Source organism: Megalobrama amblycephala, linkage group LG19, assembly GCF_018812025.1.
Source record: "Megalobrama amblycephala isolate DHTTF-2021 linkage group LG19, ASM1881202v1, whole genome shotgun sequence".
In the NCBI taxonomy this organism is placed as follows: domain Eukaryota; kingdom Metazoa; phylum Chordata; class Actinopteri; order Cypriniformes; family Xenocyprididae; genus Megalobrama; species Megalobrama amblycephala.
In genome coordinates, this window is record NC_063062.1 from 7515857 (window position 1) to 7542080 (window position 26224).

A 26224-nucleotide genomic window follows, 5' to 3' on the forward strand; every position below is an offset into this window, starting at 1 on the left:
GCCTTCTTTCAGTGTCTGTGATACAGTTCACTCAGACCTACTTTTGCTGCCAGCTGTTCAACACAGCAGTTACATAAGAACCCCTGGAATTAAGACTTGCTCTATTTTCATTTCTATTGCTTATTTTACTTTTAATAGCATTTTTGAGTATCTAAGAGGCCAGTTTCCTAACATTGCATCTCTGCATTTAACTAAACACGTCTTCTGTGGTCAGATCCAAAATGAAGCAAAACGTCACAGTGCTTTTGAAGTCTCAAGTAGTTACTTGTGAATCATTTAGACTCATGTTTATCCCTTTATATGGACAGTCTCATTTTATGTAGTGGGATGTGCAGACCTTGTGCAAATGCCAGTTGACTCACTCACACCTACTTTTCTTCTCGTTTCACTTGCTCATCTACTTTCTTCATCTGCACAAAAATCTTAAAAGAATTACCTTCTTTTATAAGATCACTTCTTGGTTACACAGAAATTCATATAGAGATCAAATTAAAGAATTCCACATGATAAAATAATATTTATTAAAAGAAGGTTTTAAAGGAACACAAGGAGTGGTTATTTATTGGCTCAAATCTACACAAAACCATGTGTCTTTTCTTCATTAATAAACATCTCATCTTCTCTTTCTACTACCATTCAAGTGAAAGAAAACACATGCGTTTGCGTTTAATATCACATTGAACTAAAGTGTATTAACTTATTAGTAATGTAATCATTAAAAAAAAGGTATAACAAAAATATTTGCAAAGAAATCTCACAAAACTAGAACTAGTATTGCTTATGAAATTTAGCAGAGGGAGCGCACAAATATAACAATTCATAAAAAGCAAGCATGATGCATCACAATTTGCATTGTTGTAACTTTAGTTTCCATTCTTTTGTAATCATCAACCAAGAAGAAAATGTTTTGAGAAGCCCTTTTGAACAAAAGCTTATGCTGAACATAAATAAAAGAGGATTGTTTTGGCTTAAAAGAGTCCATCCAGTGTCCCATTTCAGGTTTTGAAAATAAAATAGTAAAATAATATGTGCCCCCCTCCAAAAAAACAAAAACAAAGTAATTTTGTGGTCTCTGTTTGTTCTGCCATGCATGTTCTTTGAAGCCGGTCAACCAGTGGCAAATAGGCTGCACCCATGTGCAAAAGTTTTTGTGTATGCATGTTGTTTATTCTTCGAATCCTCTTTATTTGTGATTGTTGATCAGGAAAAGAGGCTGCGTGAATACTGGTTGCGTCTGCGAGCAGGCAACAGGAACCGTTCGTCTACAGTCACTTGTTTCACAGGGACACTTGGGGGAGGAACACCAGGAAATCCCCACAAACCACAGTCCAGTCGCCATGTCAACAAATGTGTCATGGAAACTGTTTCTAGGTGGCACGCTCCTGCCCGTCCACTTCCTGTTTGGTTCTTCTCAGATTGCTTTTCATTTTGACAAACTCAGGGGTGTTTTCTTGCTCCTCTTCATTTTTATTTTGTTCCAGTTCCAGCTAAACAGGAAAAAGAGCATTTTGGTCAATCATTTCTGTATATGCTCATTGTACACCAATGTCTTCGTATGTGAGGGGACATACCTGTTCAAGCGTCTCTCGTCTCTTCATGAGCTCGACCTCAAGGTCTGACCTTTTCTTGTGTGCCTCCTGCTCTTCTTTCTGAGCCTTTAGCACCTGGTCTCTCTTCCTCTTCTCCATCACTTTCTGGAGTTCTGGTTTATTCTGCGGTGCGAGGCCTCTGTGATAAACAAAAACGAGGAGATGATGAAAACACTTGACAATAAGTGATTTTTTGTGAAGTTTTTACATTTTCTGAAAAATTGTGTGGAGATTAGCACTGAAAAACTCGCCACCGTGATGCAAGAGTGCTGTGGTTGGTTGCCAGGGTGTTGCTATGCGGTGTTCTGGGTCATTGCTAGAAAAGGCAACCCAAGTCAAAACCCATAGCTAGGCAACCCAAGTCGAAAAGAACCCACCCTAAAAATCATAACCGTGTCTACACCGGACGTGAGAGACGCGACATAGCAAAAGCAATTAGAACCCATTATCATCAGTGATGCTGTCTACACTGGATGCGGCACTACACGTCAAAATCCTGACAGTAATTTGATGCCACGTTCTGTTTCTATTTCGTTTATTTTATCATCAAAAATTGTAAATCTGAATGCGTAGAAGAGTAACAGCACATTTCTCTTTGCATAATTTTAACACAGAGCACTCTGAAGTTTATAATTTATTGTTAGGAGTTTAAAACCATAATAGCATCCATTTCGTGATTTCGTTCAGAGGTCTGACTCAATGAAAGAGCAAAAGATGAGATGACTAGCACACTTTAGGGTAATAATCCATAGGGTTACATAATGTGACTGAAAATCCTGATTGACCCAAATAGTGTAATCCAGTATGGATGGATTCAAGGGTGGGTTTTAGGGATTTGAAATGGTTCGTAATGTCCAGAGGCTGTTGTACATTTAGAGCGTACAGAGATTAACTATTTAAATTACAGTACTTTGCTGTGACATCTTTGTTGCGTAATTCTGAATCCCATGTTTCTCAAATTTACCCTAAAAAAAGCCTAAAACCAGTTGTTTATGAACTCGTATATAATGAACTTCAGAGAAACACAACTTGTGTGTTTGGAATAAGAGTCAACTGATGTGATTGACCGATGCCAATGTGATATCTAGAAGGGCAGATGACTGATAATAAAACAATGATTAATAATTACAATATAATATTTATTCAAAATGCCTGGCTAATGTAACAATTAATAATTCATTTTGCATTGCTTATTTATTTAGTTTTATCTCTATCTGAAAATCATTTTCAGTCAAACTTGATATAAATTCAAATATAAATATTAAAACTTAATCTTAAATGAAAACTTGAAATCTTGCCAAGACAAATAACTGAAATAAATGTTTAAATTGAAGTTTTAAAATTGCTCAAATTAAAACTGAAATAAAAATTAACGCTATATTGATTTTTTTTTTTTGCATAAAATTACTAAAACTAAGATGAAAATATAAAAAAAGCTAATTCAAAATATGAATATATACTACATAATAAAGTATATAAATAATACTAATATAACACTGACGAAAACAACACACAAATCTGTCTTCTTCTGCTGTTTTAACATAATCCAGCTCTCTGCCTGGCACACCTGAGACTTGCTGACTGCATTGTAAGTCCTTCCAAAACTTGTAGACTTGTCTAGACTAGTATAAAGAAAAAATGAGAGGAGCTAATGAGAATATCAGAGCTGAGAAAATAGGAGATGAAATGTTTTGGCTATTTGGACAGCGGTTATATAACTATGGCTCCCCAAAAAAAAAAAAAAACCTCTGCCAGGTGAGTGCAGAAAACACATCTGCCCGTTCTCCATTTCTGTGTCATGTCACTGATTTAGTTTCTGAAAAGTATTTTACTTTATCCCTCATTTTTCTCTGAGAACAACAGCAGCACATCACACATTAATCACATGGGTGGAATGAGTCTGTTGTGCAGGAACGGTAACTTTATGAGGGCAATTACAGATCAGCTACAAGCCACAAACATGATAAGAGTGAATAAACAATGCATTGGATAATGATTCAGGGCACAGATCTTATTGATGAATAAATCAATTAACAATAGTGTTGCCAAGAGGAAACTAATAAAATGGTAAGTTTCCATCCCAAGAAAAGAACTAGAATCCAATTTGTCTTAAAAATTCGTTTTTTGTCATTTTGGTATTTAGACATTTTTACTCACTGGAAACAGTGTGAGTTATTTTGAAATTCTCTGCTTTGAGTCTAAACTATTCCAGTTTAAACTACAATAAGGAATAATAAATAAAAATTAGCACAGCCAGGCTTAAACAAAGTGCAGCCTTTTCAAAGTCAACACTTTGCTGGCTGGTGCAATAGTCTGACCAGTGAACTTTTTGAAAGCCATTGTCTTCATTTGAGTCACTATTAAGATAAGGATGTGCTTTTGTCCATAGGTGTGGTTTTATGGTTGTTTGTCGTTCAGCTAGAACTAGAACAATGGTTGGGTCTGAGACTGAGTAAACAAGTTATATTTCATAGCGAATTGACTTCCGGATAATAAATCGGCTCACAAAACACTGTTTGTAAAGGGCTAGTAATCATTTGCTTACCCTCACATCATTCCCACAAGTGTTGTATTGTCCATACATTGAAAATCAATGGGGTACAATGTTGTTTTGAATATAATTTGGAAGAAAGTCAGTCATACAGGTTTGAATGACAAGTGTGAGTAAATGATTGCAAAAGTTTACTTTTAGGTGAACTATTCCTTTAAGACTGATGGTTTTACTGTAGCTGTACCTGGGATGAAAAGATTAAAAATACTTCTGTTCTGTGAATGGCTAAGGTACAAACATCCTCAGGAATGCTAGTGTGTGTCGTCACAGATTATATAACACTGCCGTCTGCAGGAACACACTGGTCCCTTGGAAACTGCTAGAAACAGTCACTTTGTCCTTATGTGTGGTTACTCATCACAGACAGCTAGGCAATACAAGATAAAAAAAGAAAGAAAAAAACAGAAAGAAACAAAGCAAAGAGGAGGCCGGCCTCGATTACATAAAGACCACCCTGCCCAATACATTATCTAATATATGATGCAACAGACTATATATAGCCTGACCTCCATCTCTCCATCACTCTGTGTTCTTCACCTTCTGCCCTGGCTGTAGAAATGATTTTATAACTCTGAGTGTACAGAAACACTTTGAGTGTTAGTGTACAGCAGGGTGGGAGGCAGACAGAAGGTGGGCGTCAGAGAAAGAGAACAGAGAAAGGGTAGGAGGAAAGTCTAGGGGATGCTGTAATTCTTCTTATGTAACTCTCCATCTTTCAGCATCCCTCTGAGCAACACATCTGGAACTAATCCCATTTAGATTATGGAAATGTTCCCTTTTCCTACACCAAAACAAGCACACGCACTCAATTTCCCACTCTATATCGCGTAAGACTCTTAAGGAAAAATACAAGTGTGAAAATTGAAATTATAGCCCCTCTTTCTTGAGGTTCTTCATGATCTACAGGCCTGTGCGGTGATTAGATTTCATGTACCTCCACAACCCCATTAGTGATATTAGTAATATATACATCTCCGTACCTTACCGAAATCATTACACCCCTACACCAAACCATCTGCACGCTTTAGGGGGTGTGTTAAAACTCAATGGGCTCAGGGGAGGCAAGAGAGACGCAGACCAGTACCGCTGTAACTTTACTTGCTGGTGTCACTGATGGAAAATGTTTCGAAAAACAAGTAATTTATACACTGTTTAATAGGGCTGGGACAAAACATCGATCCTTGATTCGCAATACAAAGAATCTGAAGCGATTCTGATGTTTTCCGTATCACAATTCCTTCTTGAATTGATTCCGAGCTTAGTTTTTAACAGCAGATGGCAGTATGTGCTTTAGAAACACCCGTACTCTGCTTGCTTCCAGTTCCTTTGCACATACCACTTAAACCTAAAATAATCATTCATAAAGTTCGAAAAGGTTGAAGTAAATTACAAGGGTAATCACAGTGGGCTGTGTTTACATTAATCTCGTGTCATAAAAACATTCTGAGCCGAGGTGCAAGTATATTTATTTAACCACTTACATGACTCAGCCGAATGCATGATCGCTGTCCTGCACTCTTCTTCGTGAGCATTTGAATGTGCGGTTAAAAACTAGCCTAGAGCGCCATCTGCTGTTAAAACTAAGCTCGGAATCGATTTGAAAGAGAAAACATCAGAATCGATCCAGAATCCTTGTATCGCGAATCGAGAATCGGTGTATTGTCCCAGCCCTACTTTTTAATATCACATTTTGTAATATTTGCATGGTTTTATTTTTTGTACTATGGATTATTTTGTCATCCATTTTTTTTGAGGATCCACTGCCTCCTTGCCTCCTCGGAGGAAATGTCCCTGATTATTAGGGCTGGACGATTAATCGGAAAGTAATCGAAACCGAAATTCAGAACCTCTAACCGATGTAATTTTCCCATGTCAGTTATTTAAAATGTTTATTAGACATCCTGTTAATACTTTCCCCTTAAAAACATACTACTGTGTGTGCAGTCATGTGACTCCACCCTGTCCAGTCAGCGGCATGGAAGCAACACGGAGGTGAACTCAACCGCAACACACACAGACAGTGCCCGAGCCCCGAAGCGAGATCGCATATTTACAGTACAAACCTTGTCTGTGAACTATGAGTGTAAAAAGCAAAAAAAAAAAAAAAAAATCATTAATTAATAGTAATAAAGGTAAAATGTTCAATTAATCAAGATTTTGATATTAGGTCATATCGTCCAGCCCTACTGATTATTAAATATTTATATAACAATTTATTTTTTAATGAATCTATACATTCTATAAACTTTCTCTCTCTTTAACACAACACCTGAGCTTGTGTGTCTTTCAGAAATTTTTACTATTCTGGGGGCAATCATGGAGATTTTTTTCACCCAAGAAAATATATTTATAAAATTGAACCAGATTAGATGTTTAATAAAAGTGATCTTTTATGTGATGGAACGCCAAGATCAATAAGTATTGAACACCCACAAGCAACTCTGTTTTACAAATCAGTATCAAGCCAAGTCCTGCAGGTGACAAAGACTGACAAGTATAATAAAGCAAAATCAAATCTTTTCAAGCACTGCCTGGAACCTGCTGAATTATACACGTACTCCTGATTGATTGGGAATCACTTGAATAGATCCCCAGTGGAGGATTCTGAATCTCTATGCACGCACAGCAGAGGACAAACAGATTTCTAGATGCTTAACTAATGTGGGAGGTGAGAATCAGTGGACAGGAGTTTATGTAATCATGCTGGTAACCAAGACTTTGTGTGGGTTATGTTTCTTGCAACATAAATGACTTGTGCCGTGACTTATCCGTTTTTGTTCGCATCAAAGCTGCAAGAACAACTTCTACCCTCAAGGGATCTTCCTAATAACTTCCAACTGCAAAAGAAAAAACTGTTTTACGTAATAGGGAGCATGTGTATACCCTTGCTGTCACAATTCATCACCAATGAGAATGAGATAGGTGGCGAGAAAAAGAATGAGGCAGAGAGTACTAGAACGAGTGACTCAAACTTATTGTTTCCAGTGCATTTTTTCCTGGTTCCTGTCTGCCTAGATACAGCACACAAACACAGAGGGATCTGCCAGGGGGAAATCATCCATCTTATCCTGAAAGTCTTCTGTGCAGCATCAGCTTTCAGAAACACACTAACTTTATAAGAACTCATTTGTGAAATATGCAACAGTGGAATGGCTGAAATTGATCTTTATATGACGCATTACAAGTCATATAGGCATTTATCACAGAATGCTTGTTTCTGATTGATCAAATGTGACCAAATGTGGTCAGATAGTTTTTATATGAAAAAAGGATGGCAATGTGGACTTGTTTCAGCCTTTACGTCCTAAATAAAATAGTTTATAATTGGCACATGTCCACACAACATGATCAGATAATTTGCCTGCAGTGATGATGGAAATGATGCACATATTCATGTGAGAGGAGTAAACACGATTGCAGCTGGGTGGGGGAGTAACAAAAAGAAACAGTGAATTCTGAGAGGAAAGACGCAGAGAAAGAAGTACAGAGGAGGACTGATCTAACGTAGGCTGTATGTGCATCACCTTTTCTGGTTCATGAGGAGCTCTCTGTGTAGGTCCTGGTGATTTCTGGAGGACTTCACTGGGTTGAGGAGTTTCTTGGGCTTAATGAGATCATCGCCATCACCGTCCATATAGTCTGGCTCTGCCATAATGCTCCGCGCACGGGACAGTCCCTCTGGTATGTCTGCCTGGTCCAGACCTGAAAAAAAGACATACATTTGAACATCTGTTACAACATAAACAAAAGGTGCTGCAATTAAATGAAAATGTTTTTCATTTTAAAACAGCTGCAATAACTGATGCCATGAATGAGGCAAAAAAACCACCAGAACTTTCTTTATATATATATATAAAAATATATATCAATTAGACATGCCACATAAACATTCTGTGACAGATATGGTGTTTGAAAAGCAAAAACCACATTTCCTAGAGTATCTGTATTTTAATATGTCAAAAATAAAACAAAATTTGTGACAAAAAACAATGAAGAATTAAGTTAGAATTAAACCTTCGGATCAAAATACATATTTTTTAAAAAAATATTTATTATTATTTTTATTATTATTAATGTTGGGATATATAGGGGAAAACCCATACTTTTGGTTTCAGTGAAACTTCTATATCAGGCAATAAATAAAGCTCTCTTGCTGGTTTATCTTTTTTTATCTGAAATCATAAAATAGATGATGAATGATGAACCCATGTGACTGTTATCTTTCATAGTTATTGTTTACAGCCGGATACTAGACACTAGTTACACACTAACAAACAAGCATGTATCATTCAGCACACAGCCAATTAAAAAGCAGCAATCTGATAAACTAGATCTGAATAAACATGATAAACACCACTTGAAATACTTTACATTATAGTGTCCATGTGACACACCTATGACAATGTGAAATTACAAGTAAAAGACATTAAGTACATGTAGGTCAACTCAGTATTTGGGTATTTTTTCTATTTTTTGTCTGTTTAATAATTCTAATAATTAATAATAAAAAATAATAAATTAATAAATAATATCAAATTATACTTTTTAACCATATTAAGACAATATTTGTATTTGGAAATAAAAAAAATAATAAATTGGCAAGATGAAAAGGTGAATAAAACAATTAAAGAAATTTACACTTTCACTTATACATTTCTATACATTTAACCCGCATTGCCAAAAACTGTGTATCCTAGTTATCTGACAACTACTCGCATACATTTAATCCCCCCAAACCTTACCTGGAAGGACTGGAAACACGGGGTATCTGAACATGGTTGTCATCTCTGCGTTTGAGCGTTATTCAAAATCTCAGGATATTAAGCACTACTTCCCACAGCTAGATGAAACTGCAGCTCTGTATCTCTGACAGAGCGCTGCGCACTATAAACAGCTCTTCTGACTCCGCCTGATGCTTTATTACCTAACAGCCCAGCCACCCACCCCTGCCAGAACAGCTCCCCCAAACATCCCGTTTGTTAATCTTTTATCACCCGAGATATAAACATCAAAGTGTTTGGCCTCAAATATGTGCCAATAAAATGATGAACACTCCCATCTAAAGAATTCACACAGGTGCACTTCCATATATAGGATAAACTTTGAAGTTAGAGCTATTAATAGATAGAAAATGTTGAAAGTGATGGGGCTACAGAAATGTATTTAATATTTCAAAGTGCTCTTAATAAATCAATGTGTTATTAACACATTAATATGCATTACCACTTTCATAATCTTCTTTCTTATAACCTCAAAAATAAGTAGCTAATTTAGAAACAGTGCAGGCTTTTGGTACACAAGATGACATTTATATCACACCATAAAAGAAATAAAACGGCAACACTGTATTTTATTAAAGAATCAAAGACGTCTAAGTATACTATTTGTGCAACGTAGAGAAGGCTACAATTTGAGCTGCAGTTTATTTGCTGACCACTAGAGGTCATTCTCGTCTACAACTAGCCAAGTGACGCACAAGTTTTCAGTGTCGTGACATAATTTAATTTTAAGGAACAATATTAGGACATTCCAAACACTATGCGATTGCCTCAAGGACAAGAGTAAATTATGTCAAGCTTTAAGTATGTGGCACTCCTTCAAGGACAAAATCAACACTCTTCGTAGGCCATGTTTGTTTAAAGCCTTTTTAACTGTGCTCACTGTTTAAATACACATAATTGAGTTGAAACACAATATTGCAATAACTTTAGTATTTCCCGTTCTGATATGTTTGCACATGCGTATGGTATATCACCTCAGTATTATTTACAACCATAAAGCATAATTTCATTATGCATTCAGGAAGAATACCTTGGGGAAAGTGGATGCTTGTGCTATTATCTTAATGCTGTGCGTCAAAGGCAGCTGTATAATGTGTGCATCTGCACTCAAAGTTCCTTTTCAGATGTAACGGAAGAGTAGTTCCTGTTGACATCGGAATTTAAATGTGTTGAAAGTTTGTGTTGAGAGTTTCACAAGAAGTCTCATTTCTCAAGTCAACATGGTACATTGATCTTATCTAGTTAAAGGGATAGTTCACCCGGAAATTAAAATTCTGTCTTTACATTTACACGCCCTCACAGTTTTCCAAACCTGTATGACTTTATTGCTTCCATCATCTTTTTGGCCACTCTTTTCAATATAATAAAAGTGAACAAATGGGAAATGGGATGTTGTCAATCTCCAAAATGATAAAGAAAAAAAAAAAAAAAACGCATTAAAGGTGCAATACGTAAGATTTTTTGCAGTAAAATATCCAAAACCACTAGGCCAGTGTTATATATTTTGTTCACTTGAGTACTTACAATATCCCAAATGTTTACAACTATTTGTAAATCGTGAGAAAATTGCAATTTTAACCGAGGCTCCGGGACGTGTGAGGAGTCGCTTGTCAATTGCGTTATACCCGCGTTACCCTCGGTTTCCGGTTTTATTTTGTAGAAACCATGGAAACACCAAAGACGCTTTAATATATTACACATTTTAATAGACAAGGGAACAACTGTTTTGATATATTTATAGACAGAAAACTAATTATTGTTATGTAGCTCAACACGTTTAGTTTTATTGTTTAAATCGAATTTTCTTGATTTTTTGCGAGTACCATGCTTTACCATGCCTCAGAGAAAAACACTATTTTGTCAAGTAGCTAACATAGAATAATCAGATGCAGCTTTATTTTTAGTAACAGTAATACAGCATTTTCTCCATCATACAATACGTTTTAAAAGTAATTGCATGCTATTTATCAACACAAGCCATCCAGTATTTAATATGATATTCTAAAATCGATCTAGCTTACTGCAGTGTCTCAAACAAGTGTCTCACAGCAGCCGCCGAGCGAACACACAGAGTAACGTTAGAACATGATTTTCAAACACTCAAATGTATCCAATATGATAAACAGAGCTGCATTACCTCATACTCATGACCGAAAAAGCGGAAGCGGCGCCGGCGACTGTGTCATAATAAAAGTTCTGCTGCTCGCGGTGTGAGTTGCGCAGTTGCTCCAGCGGCCTCGTTCAGCTCCCACAACACTCGGTCCTGCTCTGCTTCATACTACAGTAACGTTAATAATCACATCCATGAACATGATTTCTTCCCGAGTCCTATCCCTATTCTTTTGCACAGTCCGTTGAGGTGAAAACCACATGTCCCAAGATTCCGCGCTCAAACTTGGCATCATCAAGCTACGCCTTTGTTTTGAATAGGCCTCTAGCGGACAGAAATCCTACATACTGCACCTTTAAATTATTATAAAAGTGGTCCACAAGACTCAGACACTATATTTTCAAAAGTCATAGAATAGTTTGTATGTAATAGTTTGTTCTTATTCACTTTTTGAGAGAAACCATGATCATGATACCGAATTTAGGAATGAATTATTCTTTTGATGTGAATATTTTCAATGAATCAATTGATTCAGTTCACAAAAGTGCTCTGGGGTCCATTTCCCAAAGGCATTGTTAGCCAACTCTGTTCACAAGTTCCTTTAATTTTTTTATTTTTTTATTTTTATAAATAGTCGGTAACAATGGAACTCACACCCATAGTTGGCTTTGACTGATTCAGTTGTCTATTTTACTTCCCTTACTTCAATCAGTGATCTTGACAAAGTGATTATCGATAAGAATATCAGTGAAAAAAGACTTTCTCACAAAGCTATCATGTTGCGTTAATATAGCCCACAGTTCATAGACCACTTTTGTGACTTTTTTACAGTGCTTTTTTCCAACCCACATTCACTGTAAAATAAAAAATATTTTTACTCTGCAGAAAGAAAGTCATATAATTTTGGAAAATGAGAGTGAGTGAATAATGACAGCTTTTTCATTTTGTGTTATCTATCACTTTAACAGGTACATAACTAAATATGTTTAAATAGTGTGTAAACTGCATGCCATTAAACTTCATGTCACAGTATCAACAACACTTTTTGCATGGCTTGTGCAGTGCTTATCTGCTTAAGTCTCTGCACAGGCAGCCCTGCAGGACAAGTGTATTTAATAAAAGGCCCACATCCAGCTTTTAATTACAGAGCTGCACTCTTCAACCCTGCGCAGGGCACAGACGTCTCTATGGTGACCAGTGCAACAGTAAGCACATGGGCATGTCCAAGGCTGAGAATTTCAATATATTTTCAGATCGATTGTGCATTGATAATTATACAGAGCATTTATTTACATGCATGTCTATGTTTGTGCATGTATGTAAGTACTAAAGGAATGCTTGTAAACTGTCTAGTCACTCATTAAAAAGGACTGGAGGTGTTTGGCAGGCATCTGTTTGCCAGTCCTCAGACTTGTACCTTGTTCCAGCACATAGACTTGCACATGAAGGGGCCAACTCTCATTTAACATCACAATACATATGGGCGATCATGCATATCAGCCAGATTTGCATTAATGTTTAAAAAGCTGCTGTGCTTTTGTTTATGCTCCACTTGAAGTTTAAGACTTAAAATTCCAGTTAGATCAAGAAATAGATATTTAGATCAAGTTAAGTTGAATTATTTAAATTTATAACACTAAATCAAATGATTAAACTTAACTTGTACTTGACTAACTTGGTCTTGGTTAACTTGGTCTTAAATTGGGCAATATGCATGACTTTGGTAGAAACGGGTATATCATGACAAAACACATTTTCCTTGATCTTTTGAAACGGTTCATTGCAAAACATGCTCAAAACTTTCTCCCCAATCCAAAAACACTACTTATTGGTACTGAGATGCTTTCCATACTTAGTATTTGAAGACATGCACATGACTACCACATCTACAAGTCAATGATTGTTCAAAAACGTGGCCTATATTATTCCTAACACCAGAAAAACAACAATAAAATGTGGGAGTGTTTGTTAAACTGTTTGTGATGAATATCATTCTAAAGAATACAACCATCAGACAGAAACGAGCTTCCTATTTTAATCTGATCTTTACAGCGACTGACTGGCATTTATATTGTGTTAAAGGAACACTTTATATATAAGAGCAATATCATACTCGTAGCCATGCGATATGGCTGTATATCAGCACGGCTATGATTCGGCCATAGCGGCTGAGTGCTGTAGGTAATCACAGCATGATAATATACAGCCATATCGCACGGCTACAAATGTGATATTGCATTTATACAACAGTTCAATGGCACAAGTGTGTAAATAAATAAGAAACAACAACAGAGTGTCTTTAAAAACCCTCTTTTTTGCAGAACTACTTCCTTCCGCCATGGATCCAAATCTCAAGTTGACAGTTTAACAGTTGAGCCCAAGCCTGCATTATTCTAAAATGTCACTTTAGAGCTAGTAACTAAAGGAACGTTGAGTCGCTTCATTGAACGCATTCATTCTTTAGGTCGATGTCCATAACATTATGTCCATTATTAAAAAGTTTTTGCCGCCATCTAATGGTGTTATAATCTAACCTTCACCGATACTATTGACGGACCCTTTCTCAATACCAAATATGGCACATTATTTATATAAAATAATATTTATTGAGCAATATTTAAATGCACAACAATAGCCATTATAAAAGACAAACACAAGCAAACAATTCAGTCAAATGTCCAAAAGTAGCGCTCCAGTACAGGATTTAGGTTAGTTATGAAATTTAAATTTTCCCCTTAAACCAAATTGTTTTGCTCTGGAACAAGTAATAGATTAACAAGACCAAAGATTGCCTGTTTGATATAACCCAAATGAACTATATTTTTAACCACTATCTACATCTGTTCTCTGTGGGAACATGAGCACTGAACGGCCGCTGATGGCCTGGAGCTCACATCTGCGAAAGTGTCAAAACAAATAGTAAAATAGGCACTATGTTTATATTGAGTCACATATTTGAGGTCTAAATAACTACATTCTTGCCTAAAAACTCTTTAAACTACATTTTGTAAGTAATGTTTATAACAAATATGGTAGATTTGCTCAACCGCCGCAAGCGGAGTGATACAAACGGTGAAGCGGTACGAGTGCTGATACTGGGAACATATCGCACAGCTCTCAGCCAATCAGATTCGAGAACCAGATTTTGATTTGGTCTTATTTTCAAGAGTTCATAATGACTTGGATGGCCCTTATCAACCCTCTCACATAAACACACACTCACACACTAACATGCACACATGCCTACACACTTCCACGATAAAAGCTGGGGAACTGCAGAAAAAGAAAACACCCACAACTCCCTTTGAGCAATAACCATTACTGCAAATGATCACACAGAGACATCATCATGATTTCTGTGTTTATATACTTGGATCATTGTTTGTGCAGATTTGCTACGAGTCATGTGGTTGCACGACTTCATTCTAAAGATCACATCCAAAAATCACAGGCTTGAAATGTGACCCCAACAGCATGATAGGGGATTTCAATACTGATTTCTGTAATACTTTCAACAGTCTAGCCCAATATGTATTTGGATTTGTGATTTTATGTACTACAACATAATAGGACAGACCAGAGGGTAGCCGCACCTTAATCAATCACCCTTAGCTTCCTTTTCCAGTCATCTCTCCAATGCCCACACACACAGACCTTGAACGAAGACATGGGGCGGCAATAACAGGAAACAGACAAACTCTAAAAAAATCCCATTGCCATTTTGGTCACATTTTGGAGATGAAAATTAAGCTATTTGTGAGACTCCAGTACTGGGACACACACAGAGAGAGATGAGGAGGAGGTGGAAAGGATGCCACTTCTTTGTTCCGCTCTCATTAGGAACAGAGACATGCAGGGAGGAAGGGAGCAGCTGGCAGTCTATTGCACCATCTGACCCTTATTGGGCACCGTTTACACACAGCAGGAGGGAATATTAGCCCCTCCCCAATACCAAAATCCCTTTCACTAGTACTGTAGTGCTGTCACTTTCTCCTATTCTTCATAATGTATTCATTTCTAACCCAACACTCAAGAAAACCCTTACACGCTTTTCTAAACACAACTAAACCCTAATTCGTGTATAAAGGCCTTTCCGGACCATCCCCCACCCCACGTCCCACCCCGCCAGTCATTACAGACCACAGAGGTATCAATTCGTATCAACAGTCCTCTAGACGATTCATTTCTCCCCCTCATTTTCATGAACCGCCTGTCTTTCCTTAACAGGAATGAATCGGACCGCCACTAACCAACTAGGAACAGAAAACTGATTGCATGTAATCCTTTAAATGAATAGTCCAGGCTAAATATGCGTAAGTGACCACATAAATAGATGGACTGACTTACACTCACAATCAAAGTATATGGGGGAAGTATACTGTACATAAAATTTTGCTTGTTTTTACAAATTGAAACAGGAGCCTTATTTCAATATTATTTATATAGTCAAGTCATCTTTATCTATTTAAATGCAAAGTTTGGTTCTTAAAATTAGAAGACAACAGCAAAAACAGTCACACTTATCCTAAACTGAATCTCATCCATTTAATTTTGCTTGTCCAGTGGAAAATGTTAAATCTCATAAACCAAGCGGGTTTCCTACAGCACGGAGAAATAAACATTTATGGGCTTCTCTTAGAGGGTCAGAGGTCAGACACTTCATCTTACTAGCATTTAACTGCTTGCATCACCCCCACTACATTAGCCATTCAAATGAAAATACAAAAAAATAGTTGAACTCCATAACATATGGTTGAAATCTGTCGATAATCTGTATGCTTAAAACAAGTCACCTATACAAAGCTCAACCCTGTTACAACTCACTACAGTCAAACTACAAAATAACAATAAAACTGATTTAGTCCATATGCCAATGCCGAGACAAAACACCAACACAGCGCCCGCGCTCATGCCATCTGTGGACGCACCTGGGCATTGCTGTGGGGGTTGTGTATCTGTGGCAGTGGAGAAGAGCTCTGTTATACACTAATAAACACAGGAATCAGGTCAAAAGAGATAAGTGCATCTGGACTGTCTTATTCTCACGCTCAAACTAAAAAAAAAATACAATAACATTTCCTTGTGCTGCTCTCTGGTGTCTGTGGATGTCAAAAACAATATTACATGTTGCAAAGTCAATAATTCAATAGGCTTGATTAATGAAACGCTGTTGACATACAATATGGCAAATCATCATGTTTTGCAGCGTTTTAGGAGGCTTTAGCTGGATCTGGATGAAAGGTCTAGAATTATTCTAATTTCCAGTCTGAGTAAAGGCAGGACCTCTGGCATTTCAAGGCCTGACCTTAAGTAAACCACAAGAGAATTAGGTCATGTGATGAGGAGATGTCATAACACTGCTGCATACTGGGAATAGGAAGCACTTGTTTATGTGTGTAAGCGTGCAGTAGCAAGTGGAAATCTCCAAGTCTTTTGTCCTTAGTTAAAAGGCATATTGTGCATTTTTTATATTTCATTGTTGTTCCTGTTATACAATAATGTTATAATCAAGTGTTTTTTGAATCAAAAAGTCTCATAATTTAGCTTTTCATGACTATCACCCTCTCGCTTAGGGTACATTTCCATGACAATGTGTACTAAAAATGCTGTATTATGCATGCCAGGCCAGTAGTTGGCGATGTCACTTTGTAACAAAACATTATGTGTCTATCCACCTTATTGTTCAGGTTAGAGCGGGAGCGGGCATTTGTAAATTTAATGTGTCTGGCTTCCGGTGTCATTCGCTTTCAGTTATTTTTAGCTTGTTATTCTGCTTGATATTGCAAACTGGTATTTCTTACCATATTATTTAAATGTATTGTCTTAATTATAAACACACTGGTTTGTAGCGCAAACAGTTTAACAGTACTTTGATATTCTTCTCGATATTTCCCTATATTTCCTTGTGGCAAATAAATCGGAAGTCTTGCACATTCACAGAAAACACCTTACTTCCGCGTTGAAAAATAAGGTGGATAGACTGAACACATAATACACATGACGTCACCATTTTCACAAATTTGTGTTTTTGACTTTTTGTATTATATAATGGTATCATTTTCAAAAACTTGCACTTTGAAACCCATTTTCAAAAGTTTGCATTTTCAGGCCCCCAAATACGCCCCTGTCGTCTAAATGGCCAGCCAAAATGCATGAAAAGATTTCAGTTTTTAGTTGAAAATGGTGTTGTGTAAATGCCCCCTAACCTGTGACAAAATAATACGCTAAAAACAATACAAAGAGACAAGCAAAGAAAGTTTTTGCCCTCCTCAAGCAGCTGCATCAAGCAACTTTGTCAGTCGTTCTGACACCTCATGCACACATTATTTCTCATATCACCACCTCTTTATAGGCCTTACAGAAGTCAATTAAAAAAGCCATCAAACAGGTATATAAAATGACTAAATAACTAAGTAAAATGACTGAGTAGATGTTGTTTGACAGTACAACACCACTGAGGAAACTACATCCTCACCTACACAAAAACACATCCTCACCAACTGCCATCCCTGGGTTTAGGCAAGAAAAACAAAGGAAATTTGCTAAATATGTGAGCTGGTATTGTGTCTATTACTGCATTGTACCAAATTACCAATAGATACAAATCCTATCATGCATGCTTTATGTATGTACAACAAAAGACATAAATCTATCACTTAAGTTTTTCACAACATACAGTTTATATTCTTACTCTTACTCAGTGGGTTGGGTAGGTCACAACTTTATGATACTAAAGATCACACTATCTCGACATCCGCGTTCAAACATCGTCACACCACCTCCAGCTGCTTACACACATTTGTGCCTTTTCTCAATTCTGTGGGGGTATAGTGCTAACTGTAAAGTGGAAAAAAATGATTTCCTGTTCCTCTCACCCACCAACCCCACAAGTCCTTAACCTCAAACTTTTTCTGCTTGACTCAAGTCTTGACACCAAATGACTACAAAACCTGTCTTATGACAGTCATAAGTGAGGGTAAAATGAGAAAGAAATGAGTTGAGTGTACAGTGTTGGTATTATTAACTGTAGATTATGTTAGTTTTGTGTGTGTGTGTGTTGTTAGAGAGGCCTTCAGAGGGGATCTCCAAAAGAGATATACTGCATGAATGGAGATTGTTCAGCGAGTGTAACACCATGTTATGTCATACCACAGGAATGTGATGAACCTGCAAAGGCTTTCTAATACGCAAACAGAGAATTTGCCATCACTTTAACTAAAAACGATTCAAATAGATCTATGACATACAGGTCTTTGTAAACTACACAATTAAACCCCACAATAATAATGTTTTAAAAGCTTAATTTCAGTCGGACTAAAGCAATAATTCATATTTAGTTCATCTGAAATTGCATGTGTCAAATTCTTTCAAAGTCTGACTAGCAGACCAAGAAAACGTGATAATAGTCAGGATTCATGCATGTTTTGAACTCTTTATCACTCGCTCTTCTTCTTTATAAAAAGTTAAGCATGAAATGGAAATTGTGATCATCTTTTCTTTCCTAATATGAGTCATATTCAAGTGAACTGGCTTCTTGAATGACAACATATTTGGATTGTTGTCATTTGATAACTGATAATGAAGTGACTGTGAAATCATAACTGTGAAATCAAAACTGACAATTCTTGCAGTATTTATTATAAATTATTTATCCGTTAAAAATTGTGCAATAATATAATTGTCATAATTTACTCACACTTCGTGTCATTCTGTATGACTTTCTTCTTCGGAACACACACACACAAAAAATGTATTTTGACGCATTAATTTTTGAATATTTAAAAAAAAAAAGAAAAAGAAAAAAAGGATATTTTCCAAAATATCTTCTGTTGTGTCAAATTGGAATGCCATATGGTTGAGAAAGTAAGTGATGACAGAATTTTTATATTTGGGTGAACTATGCCATCAAGCCAAACGCTGTAATTTAAACCTAAACCAGCATCTCCATGCTCAGGTCACTGTTAAAACCCCTGACCATATGGGGACTAGATCAGGGGTGCAGCAACTGTCCAGAATGGGTCAGGTGTGTGCAAGTATGTATATGAAGGGATCCAGCAACTGTGCGCTATAGAACAAAGAGAGCGGAACAGAGGGGCCATTGATTCTGCTCAGCTGTGGCCAGCACCTGCTGGGTCACAGCTTACGTTAAAGAGGCGTGTGAGAGGTGCTAATGTATGTTTGGGGACGTGTGTGTGAACGCATCCAAAAGGATGTGACATTTAGGATTACTGACTAATGATTTCAAGTAATGAAAAATCGCACAGTGGATTGACACGGATTGATCCGTGGTGCTCATGTAGGCAACATGACTTTCGAATCTATCTTTCGTCATTATTAGACCTTATTCCTCCCATCATTTGCTTAATGTGACAAAAAGGCAGATAAAAAAACTAAGTCTACAATTTCATATACCCAGCATTTACACTGAAAACATAAATTTAATGCACAGGGCTTATATACACGAAAGTCTAAAAACTGCAAACACTCCACTCAGAGGCGTGACAACAAAATGCCAACTGCTGCCCTCAATGAAGAGGATAAGCCATCAAAGAGTCTGCTGACGTGGCATTGTCTGTCCGCACAGACAGATGTATTTAACCTGAAAGAAAAAAAACTACAAGTGTCTGCAATGCATGCCATTTGTGTGTACGCCTGAAAATAGACAGCAAGTTTTGTTAGTGGTGCTTGCTGAGGGAAGTATCACTATTAGTATTGCTCGTACAAGGGAAGTATCACTAGGATTAGTGATTTGAACAAACATGCAGCCTAAGTATTACATTTTGGCAACATTTGTGCTATGGATATTAGTCATACCTCAAATCATGTGGCTTGTTGAAGAGCGATCATCAGATCAATGATTTTCGCATTGAGGTGATAAAACAGGTGTAAGTAACCAACTAGATCATCCTAGCAAGTTGCAACCATCTAGAGCACCCTCGCAACCACCTAGAACATCCTAAAAACCACCTACAGCATTCTAGAAACGACCTAGAACATCCTAGCAAGTTGCAACCATCTGCTCTAGAGAACCCTCCCAACTGCCTTGAACATCCTAAAAAAACACCTACAGCATCCTATAAACGACCTAGAACATCCTAGCAAGTTGCAACCATCTGTTCTAGAGAACCCTCCCAACCGCCTAGAACATCCTAAAAAACACCTACAGCATTCTAGAAATGACCTAGAACATCCTAGCAAGTTGAAACCATCTGCTCTAGAGAACCCTCCCAACCGCCTAGAACATCCTAAAAAACACCTACAACATCCAAGAAACCACCTAGAACATCCTAGCAAGTTGCAACCATCTAGAGCACCCTCGCAACCACCTAGAACATCCTTAAAAACCACCTACAGCATTCTAGAAATGACCTAGAACATCCTAGCAAGTTGCAACCATCTGCTCTAGAGAACCCTCCCAACTGCCTTGAACATCCTAAAAAAAACACCTACAGCATCCTAAAAACCTAACATCCACCTAGAAACCACCTAGAACAACATCCTAGCACCTAGAACATCCTAAAAACCACTTGCAACTAGAACATCTGTTCTAGAGAACCGCCGCTTTTGAAGAGCCAACCGCAGAACACTGCAAAAACCGCAGCAACCGCGATATTTGCATGTTTTCTATTTTTTGAAAGGCTATGTCCTTCTCGTTTTACACTTCATACACGTGTACTAAATATTAAATAAGGTAATAATGATAGCATAATGTGTACCATGGTGATTTGTACAGAGGCTCCGTAGATTTGCACTAAACAAGCCTAAACAGACAGTGAATGTGAGAGAGATCGACTGAGCGCGTGCGATTACCTGCGTCTGTCCTTCAGGCCGAGACACAAGTTATATTCGTGAAAAAAAGTTGTCGTGTCCAAGGATAGCGAAATCTCTGCCTTACCATCAAGTACTGCAGCTGACCGTATAAATCGTTAAAGATTTAAACAGCTTGTTTCATTTCATCTCTCTTTGAATGAATCTGCGTTTTTGAACGTGCAGTTGAATGAACGGTTTAAAGACTCAAAGACAGTCCCTTGCCTCCACCTTGTGTCACAACAATGTAACTGCACTGACTGACAGCCCGTCTAGAACGCGCAGAGATGAGTAACGTTAGTTCTGCTTATACTCGTGAAATATCAGCAGAAAGTCTTGTTTAGTCAGATTCGAGGATCGAAACGAACTATTATACATACAACAACAGCTACAACATCCTTATTGTCAGGTTTATGTTCTGTTTTGTAGACCCTTATTTTGACATTCTCTTTATTTCAATGCTCTTTAGTTTCGTTATTGAATATGTAAAATGGCGGTAATACCGCATATCGCGCTATTGAGCCACTCAAAAATACCGCAAGGGAAATTCCTTAACCGCGACAGCCCTACCTAGAACATCCTAAAAACCACCTACAGCATCCTTTAAACGACCTAGAACATCCTAGCAAGTTGCAACCATCTGTTCTAGAGCACCCTCGCAACCACCTAGAACATCCTTACAAAACCACCTACAGCATTCTAGAAATGACCTAGAACATCCTAGCAAGTTGCAACCATCTGTGCTAGAGAACCCTCCTCAACTGCCTAGAACATCCTAAAAAACCACCTACAAGCATCCTATAAATGACCTAGAACATTCTAGCAAGTTGCAACCATCTAGGGATTCTAGAGAACCCTCTCAACCGCCAAGAACATCCTAAAAACCACATACAACATCCTAGAAACCACGAGGTATAAACTACCTAGAACATCCTAGCAAGTTGCAACCATCTAGAGCACCCTCACAACCATCTAGAAGATCTTAAAAAAACACCTACAACATACTAGGAACCACCTGCAACATCCAAGAAACCACCTAGAACACACTAGCAACCACCAATAACATCCTTGCAACCACTTAGAACATCCTAACAACCACCTAGAACACACTAGCAACCACCTATCACTTTAGCAATCACTTAGAACACCCAGAACACCCTAGAAAGTTGCAAACACCTAGAACACCCTAGCAACCACCATTAACATCCTAACAACCACCTAATATACCCTAGAAACCACCTAGAACATCCTAGCAACCACCAAGAATTATGACTAGCAACATTTCTTCACAAAACTGAGAATATCTAGTTATATTTACAATGACACATCACCTCTCAAGCGTTTTGGGCTTCTATTAAGACAATATGAAATGTTCCACAGAACAGAATGTTTTATCCGAGTCTATGACATCCTGATTTAGATCTGAGATTTATCTTGTGGTCATGAATCAGACACAATATCCATTAGTCCAGCCTTCGCTATGCCCCGTGAGCTTTCCTGGACCATGTCGGGTGAGGGAGAAGAGGTATCTGATTGTCATGTTTCTTTGTTTGATTTAAAGGGAGGGGGGGAATCAATGTCAGCAACAGAATGCGAAGCAGCTATTGGTCAGATCCGACTAAAGGATTTACAGACAGCTGTCCTTGTCTAGATTACGCTACAGACCTATAATTCACATAAACATACACCTAAACTCATGTGCAAACAATATGCAAGAAGCTACAGCTTACACAGACTTTTATGATGGTGTAAATTACGCAGATTACAACCACAAGACAAAAAGAAAACAGCATGCAATTTCCTACATCATAATTCAAGTCTGAAATTAAAACCATTCTAATTCAATAAAGCAACTATGATTCCATTAAACATGATGCTAAAACAATCCCATCCTAACCCAGATTTATTCTCCCACTGCTAATTTCTCCTACACAAAATGCACAAGATATCGCTCTACACATGTGTTCATTAAAAACAAACCCTTATATATTAAACAACATCCTGCATCACGCATATAACTGCATATTATCTCATTTCTCCATCCTTTTCTGCCGCGCACCTAACATTAAGCCAGAGACGCTTGAGACATTAATAATGGGTTCGGGGCAAAACTCTTTGTTCATGCCCCAACAAAAACACAGTATGCACTTCTATGTGACAAAATAATGAATGCAAACTATCTGTTCTACAATTTCCTGCCTTAAACCATCAAGCAAACAACAAATCCTAATGTCGACCCATTCTTCAAAACATAACGCACGCTGTTTAGCATAACAACTGAAAATCCAACCCCTGGGTGTCAACGTCACCGCAGAAATCCATGGAAACGAGAAAACAAAGAACATAAACATGCACTCTGTGCTTTATGATTTCAAACCCTACATGAATATTGCATCATGCTTTAATGAGCAGATATAGCTCATAATCCTTTGTGTCCCAGAAGCACATATGCAGTCATATTAAAATGATGTATTATCATCATTTTTAATATGTATATGAGATACAAGAGGAAGTATGTACTATAAACGGGCAGACAAGGGGAAACAAAGAGACCTGTCAAAGAACAGCTCTGCTATAACAGAACAAAGCACATTGAGCATCACGGAGACACATACACACGTGAACACGCAGACCAAAACAAAGATCCATATTGATGCGTATCAAGTGTACAGAAATGCCACTGCCCCACAACAGAAAGAAGTTCCTCTAAAGCAACATGTTCATTAGGTTAATCAATACGCTGCATATAAATGCACACCAGCATGCACTCAATATGCAGTGTAGACAAAATTCAGTCTAGACCAGAGCATGCTGCTGACTCATAGTGTGTTCAGATAGCTAAAAAAAAAAAAAAAAAAAAAAAGAGGTAATTCCAGAAAAAGTACATTCCCAGTTTACCAGGAAACTAAGTAAGCCAAAGTATTAATTTTTAATATTTAAATGCATTTAATAACACGTCAAAGTACATACATTGTTTAATTCTCCATCTCATTATCTATAGCTCAAAAGAAAACTATTGAGAAAGGTCCAATTAAGGAAGCAGAATGCACCCTGGGTTGACCCCATGCGTAAAAGCTGATTTGAGAATACTAGTCGGAACAGTTTGGAACTGGATGTTACCCCAACACTTCTTAATGTAACCAACCCATGACCTAATATGCTGTTTTGTAAGGCTGAGGACATCGTGTGACTACCCAGAGAGCCTCTAATCACTCAACTCCACTGTGCTACCCATCCGCAAGAGACTAGCATCACCATGTACGGGAAGTCTGAAGTCATGACACTGTCTTTCTCTATATCTCACTTTCTCTGTGTCACATTCATGGTTCTACAGAACGGAAACCACACACAGAATGATAGCGTGTGTGAGAGAAAAAAAAGATATAGAGATAGGCAAACAGAAAGGGGAAGACTTCACTAGCACTAGTGGGGGACTGGTTCAAAGATCAAAAAACAGATGTAAGGCGTTTGACAAAACAGACTCCAAATTGCAAACACATGTGGTCGGAATCAACCCATTGCTACCCCCCCAACATCCCCTCCAATACAGAAAATCTGTTTCAATATGATCATACTGAACATTAAATAACGTACTGCAATATCTCTACTAGCAACCAAAGTCACTGTGGAGCATGTGCTCAGATTATGTTCACTTGGACATAATATTTACTGTAAAAGTGAATTAAAATAACACTAAAACATCTATTTTTAGAAATATTCAAATATTATTAAGTTCCCCTTTAGTTTCTGTCATAAATGAGAAGGTCTAATGTATGAATAAGACAAAAGCAACTTTAAACGGAAATCTTTTACACTAAATTTGACACTGTTCTACAGTGAGGAAAACATGACAAGACAAGACATGACATGTCCCATGTGCTTGGAATTACTGCTGAATGACTACTCTATACTTTTTTTACTCAACCTGCATGCATTACTACTTTCTGAAATGCAGCCTTTTGTTAAGAACGTGAAAATAATAGAATTTAAAAAAACATATTGAATGAATTGAATAGTGATATATTATATATATATATATATATATATATATATATATATATATATATATATATAAACAAGTTAACCATTAAAAAAAAAATTGTATAAATAACTAATTATTTAGTTTTGATTTGTGAACGCAGTCATATGAAACGCGCCTACTTTCATTATTTCAAACATTTGTTTGCCATTGTTCTGGTGCGTTCTGAAGCGGGTGATTTGAGCGCTTTATTGTTCTGTTGCTCATTGTTTGATATATTGTCTCATACATTCACTATATAATCAATATAACATATGACTGTGTACATTAACATTGTTTCCAATAACGCGACTCTCATTTCTACAACGACAAATAACGCTTTTCGATGCAAAGCGTCCTGAAAACGGAGACACATTCAAACACACACATACCTCAAAATGAGTCCTGAACGATACTTCTCTATGGTAAGTGACTTCAGATGAACCTCAGAAGGAAAGGCATCAGTTCACCTCTCCTGTTATGAAGGTGTGTCTGTTAAATCTGGTTTTTCTCTCTTGGAAACAGTTCAGTTGTAGACAGGACCCTTAGAAATGTAAATTAATGCTTGGAGTGGGGGCGGGCGGACAATATGACCCAACGCCTAAGTCACATGCGATGCTCCGCCCATTTCTCCTCATGATTATTCATCAGCAGGGGAGACCCCGAAAACTGTCTGGGCGTGGCGCAGTATCGGTGGGCGGAGACTATTCGTACAGCGTACACAAAGCAAACGTGAAGAGGTAGTTCACCCAAAAAAATGACAATTCTGCCATACTTCACCCTTATGTTGTCCTATTGCTTTCAGAAAAAGAGAAATGTTAAATAATGTCCTGGTTGGCCTCTTCCATGTGGAAATAGGATTGCCAAAAGGATGCAATCTCACTATAAAAGTATCATAAAGATAGTCCACACGACTTGTGCTTTATATTCAGTGTTCAGAACCGATTCATTAAAAAGATCCATCTCAAACGAATTGTTCCAGTTTTTAAAAACACACACACACACACGAGGGTAAGTAGTTGATGACAGAATTTGCATTTTTGTATGTTTTTTTAATTTTAATTTAATCCTTTATTCCCCCACTACATTCAGTTAGCTATAACAAATTAAGGCATTTCATTAGCATGCTGTCATAATTTTACTTTGTTCACTGGTTTCTGCATGTGGACTAGTTAAAATAATCGGCTTAACTGAGTCTGGACCCCCAAAAGCCCCACTACCCCCATCAATCGACGGGATTTCTGCCTTTTTTCACCCCCTTTTTCCAGCACAGCCCCGCCCTCGATGCCCCTCGCTGATTCACGAGCTCGTGTGGAACGTGTGCTGTCTGCTGTGTAAAACACCGGACTTCCGGTTACTTGGGCGGTA

General features: G+C 37.5%; 1 protein-coding gene across 2 annotated transcripts; it reads right to left on the reverse strand.

Moving 5' to 3' along the window:
- Positions 1 to 489: 489 nt before the first annotated feature.
- On the reverse strand, positions 490 to 25402 carry fam107b (family with sequence similarity 107 member B). Of its 2 annotated transcripts, none has more exons than XM_048168296.1 (4): positions 25249 to 25402; positions 7665 to 7842; positions 1572 to 1728; positions 490 to 1487 (listed from the first exon to the last, which is right to left on the reverse strand). In XM_048168296.1, the coding sequence occupies exons 2-4, from the start codon at positions 7790 to 7792 to the stop codon at positions 1368 to 1370; spliced, it is 405 nt and encodes a 134-aa protein (XP_048024253.1). In that variant the 5' UTR covers positions 7793 to 7842; positions 25249 to 25402; the 3' UTR covers positions 490 to 1367. The 2 variants fall into 2 exon arrangements, with proteins under 2 accessions (XP_048024253.1, XP_048024252.1); XM_048168295.1 differs by lacking the exon at positions 25249 to 25402 and adding an exon at positions 8883 to 9037.
- Positions 25403 to 26224: the final 822 nt, after the last annotated feature.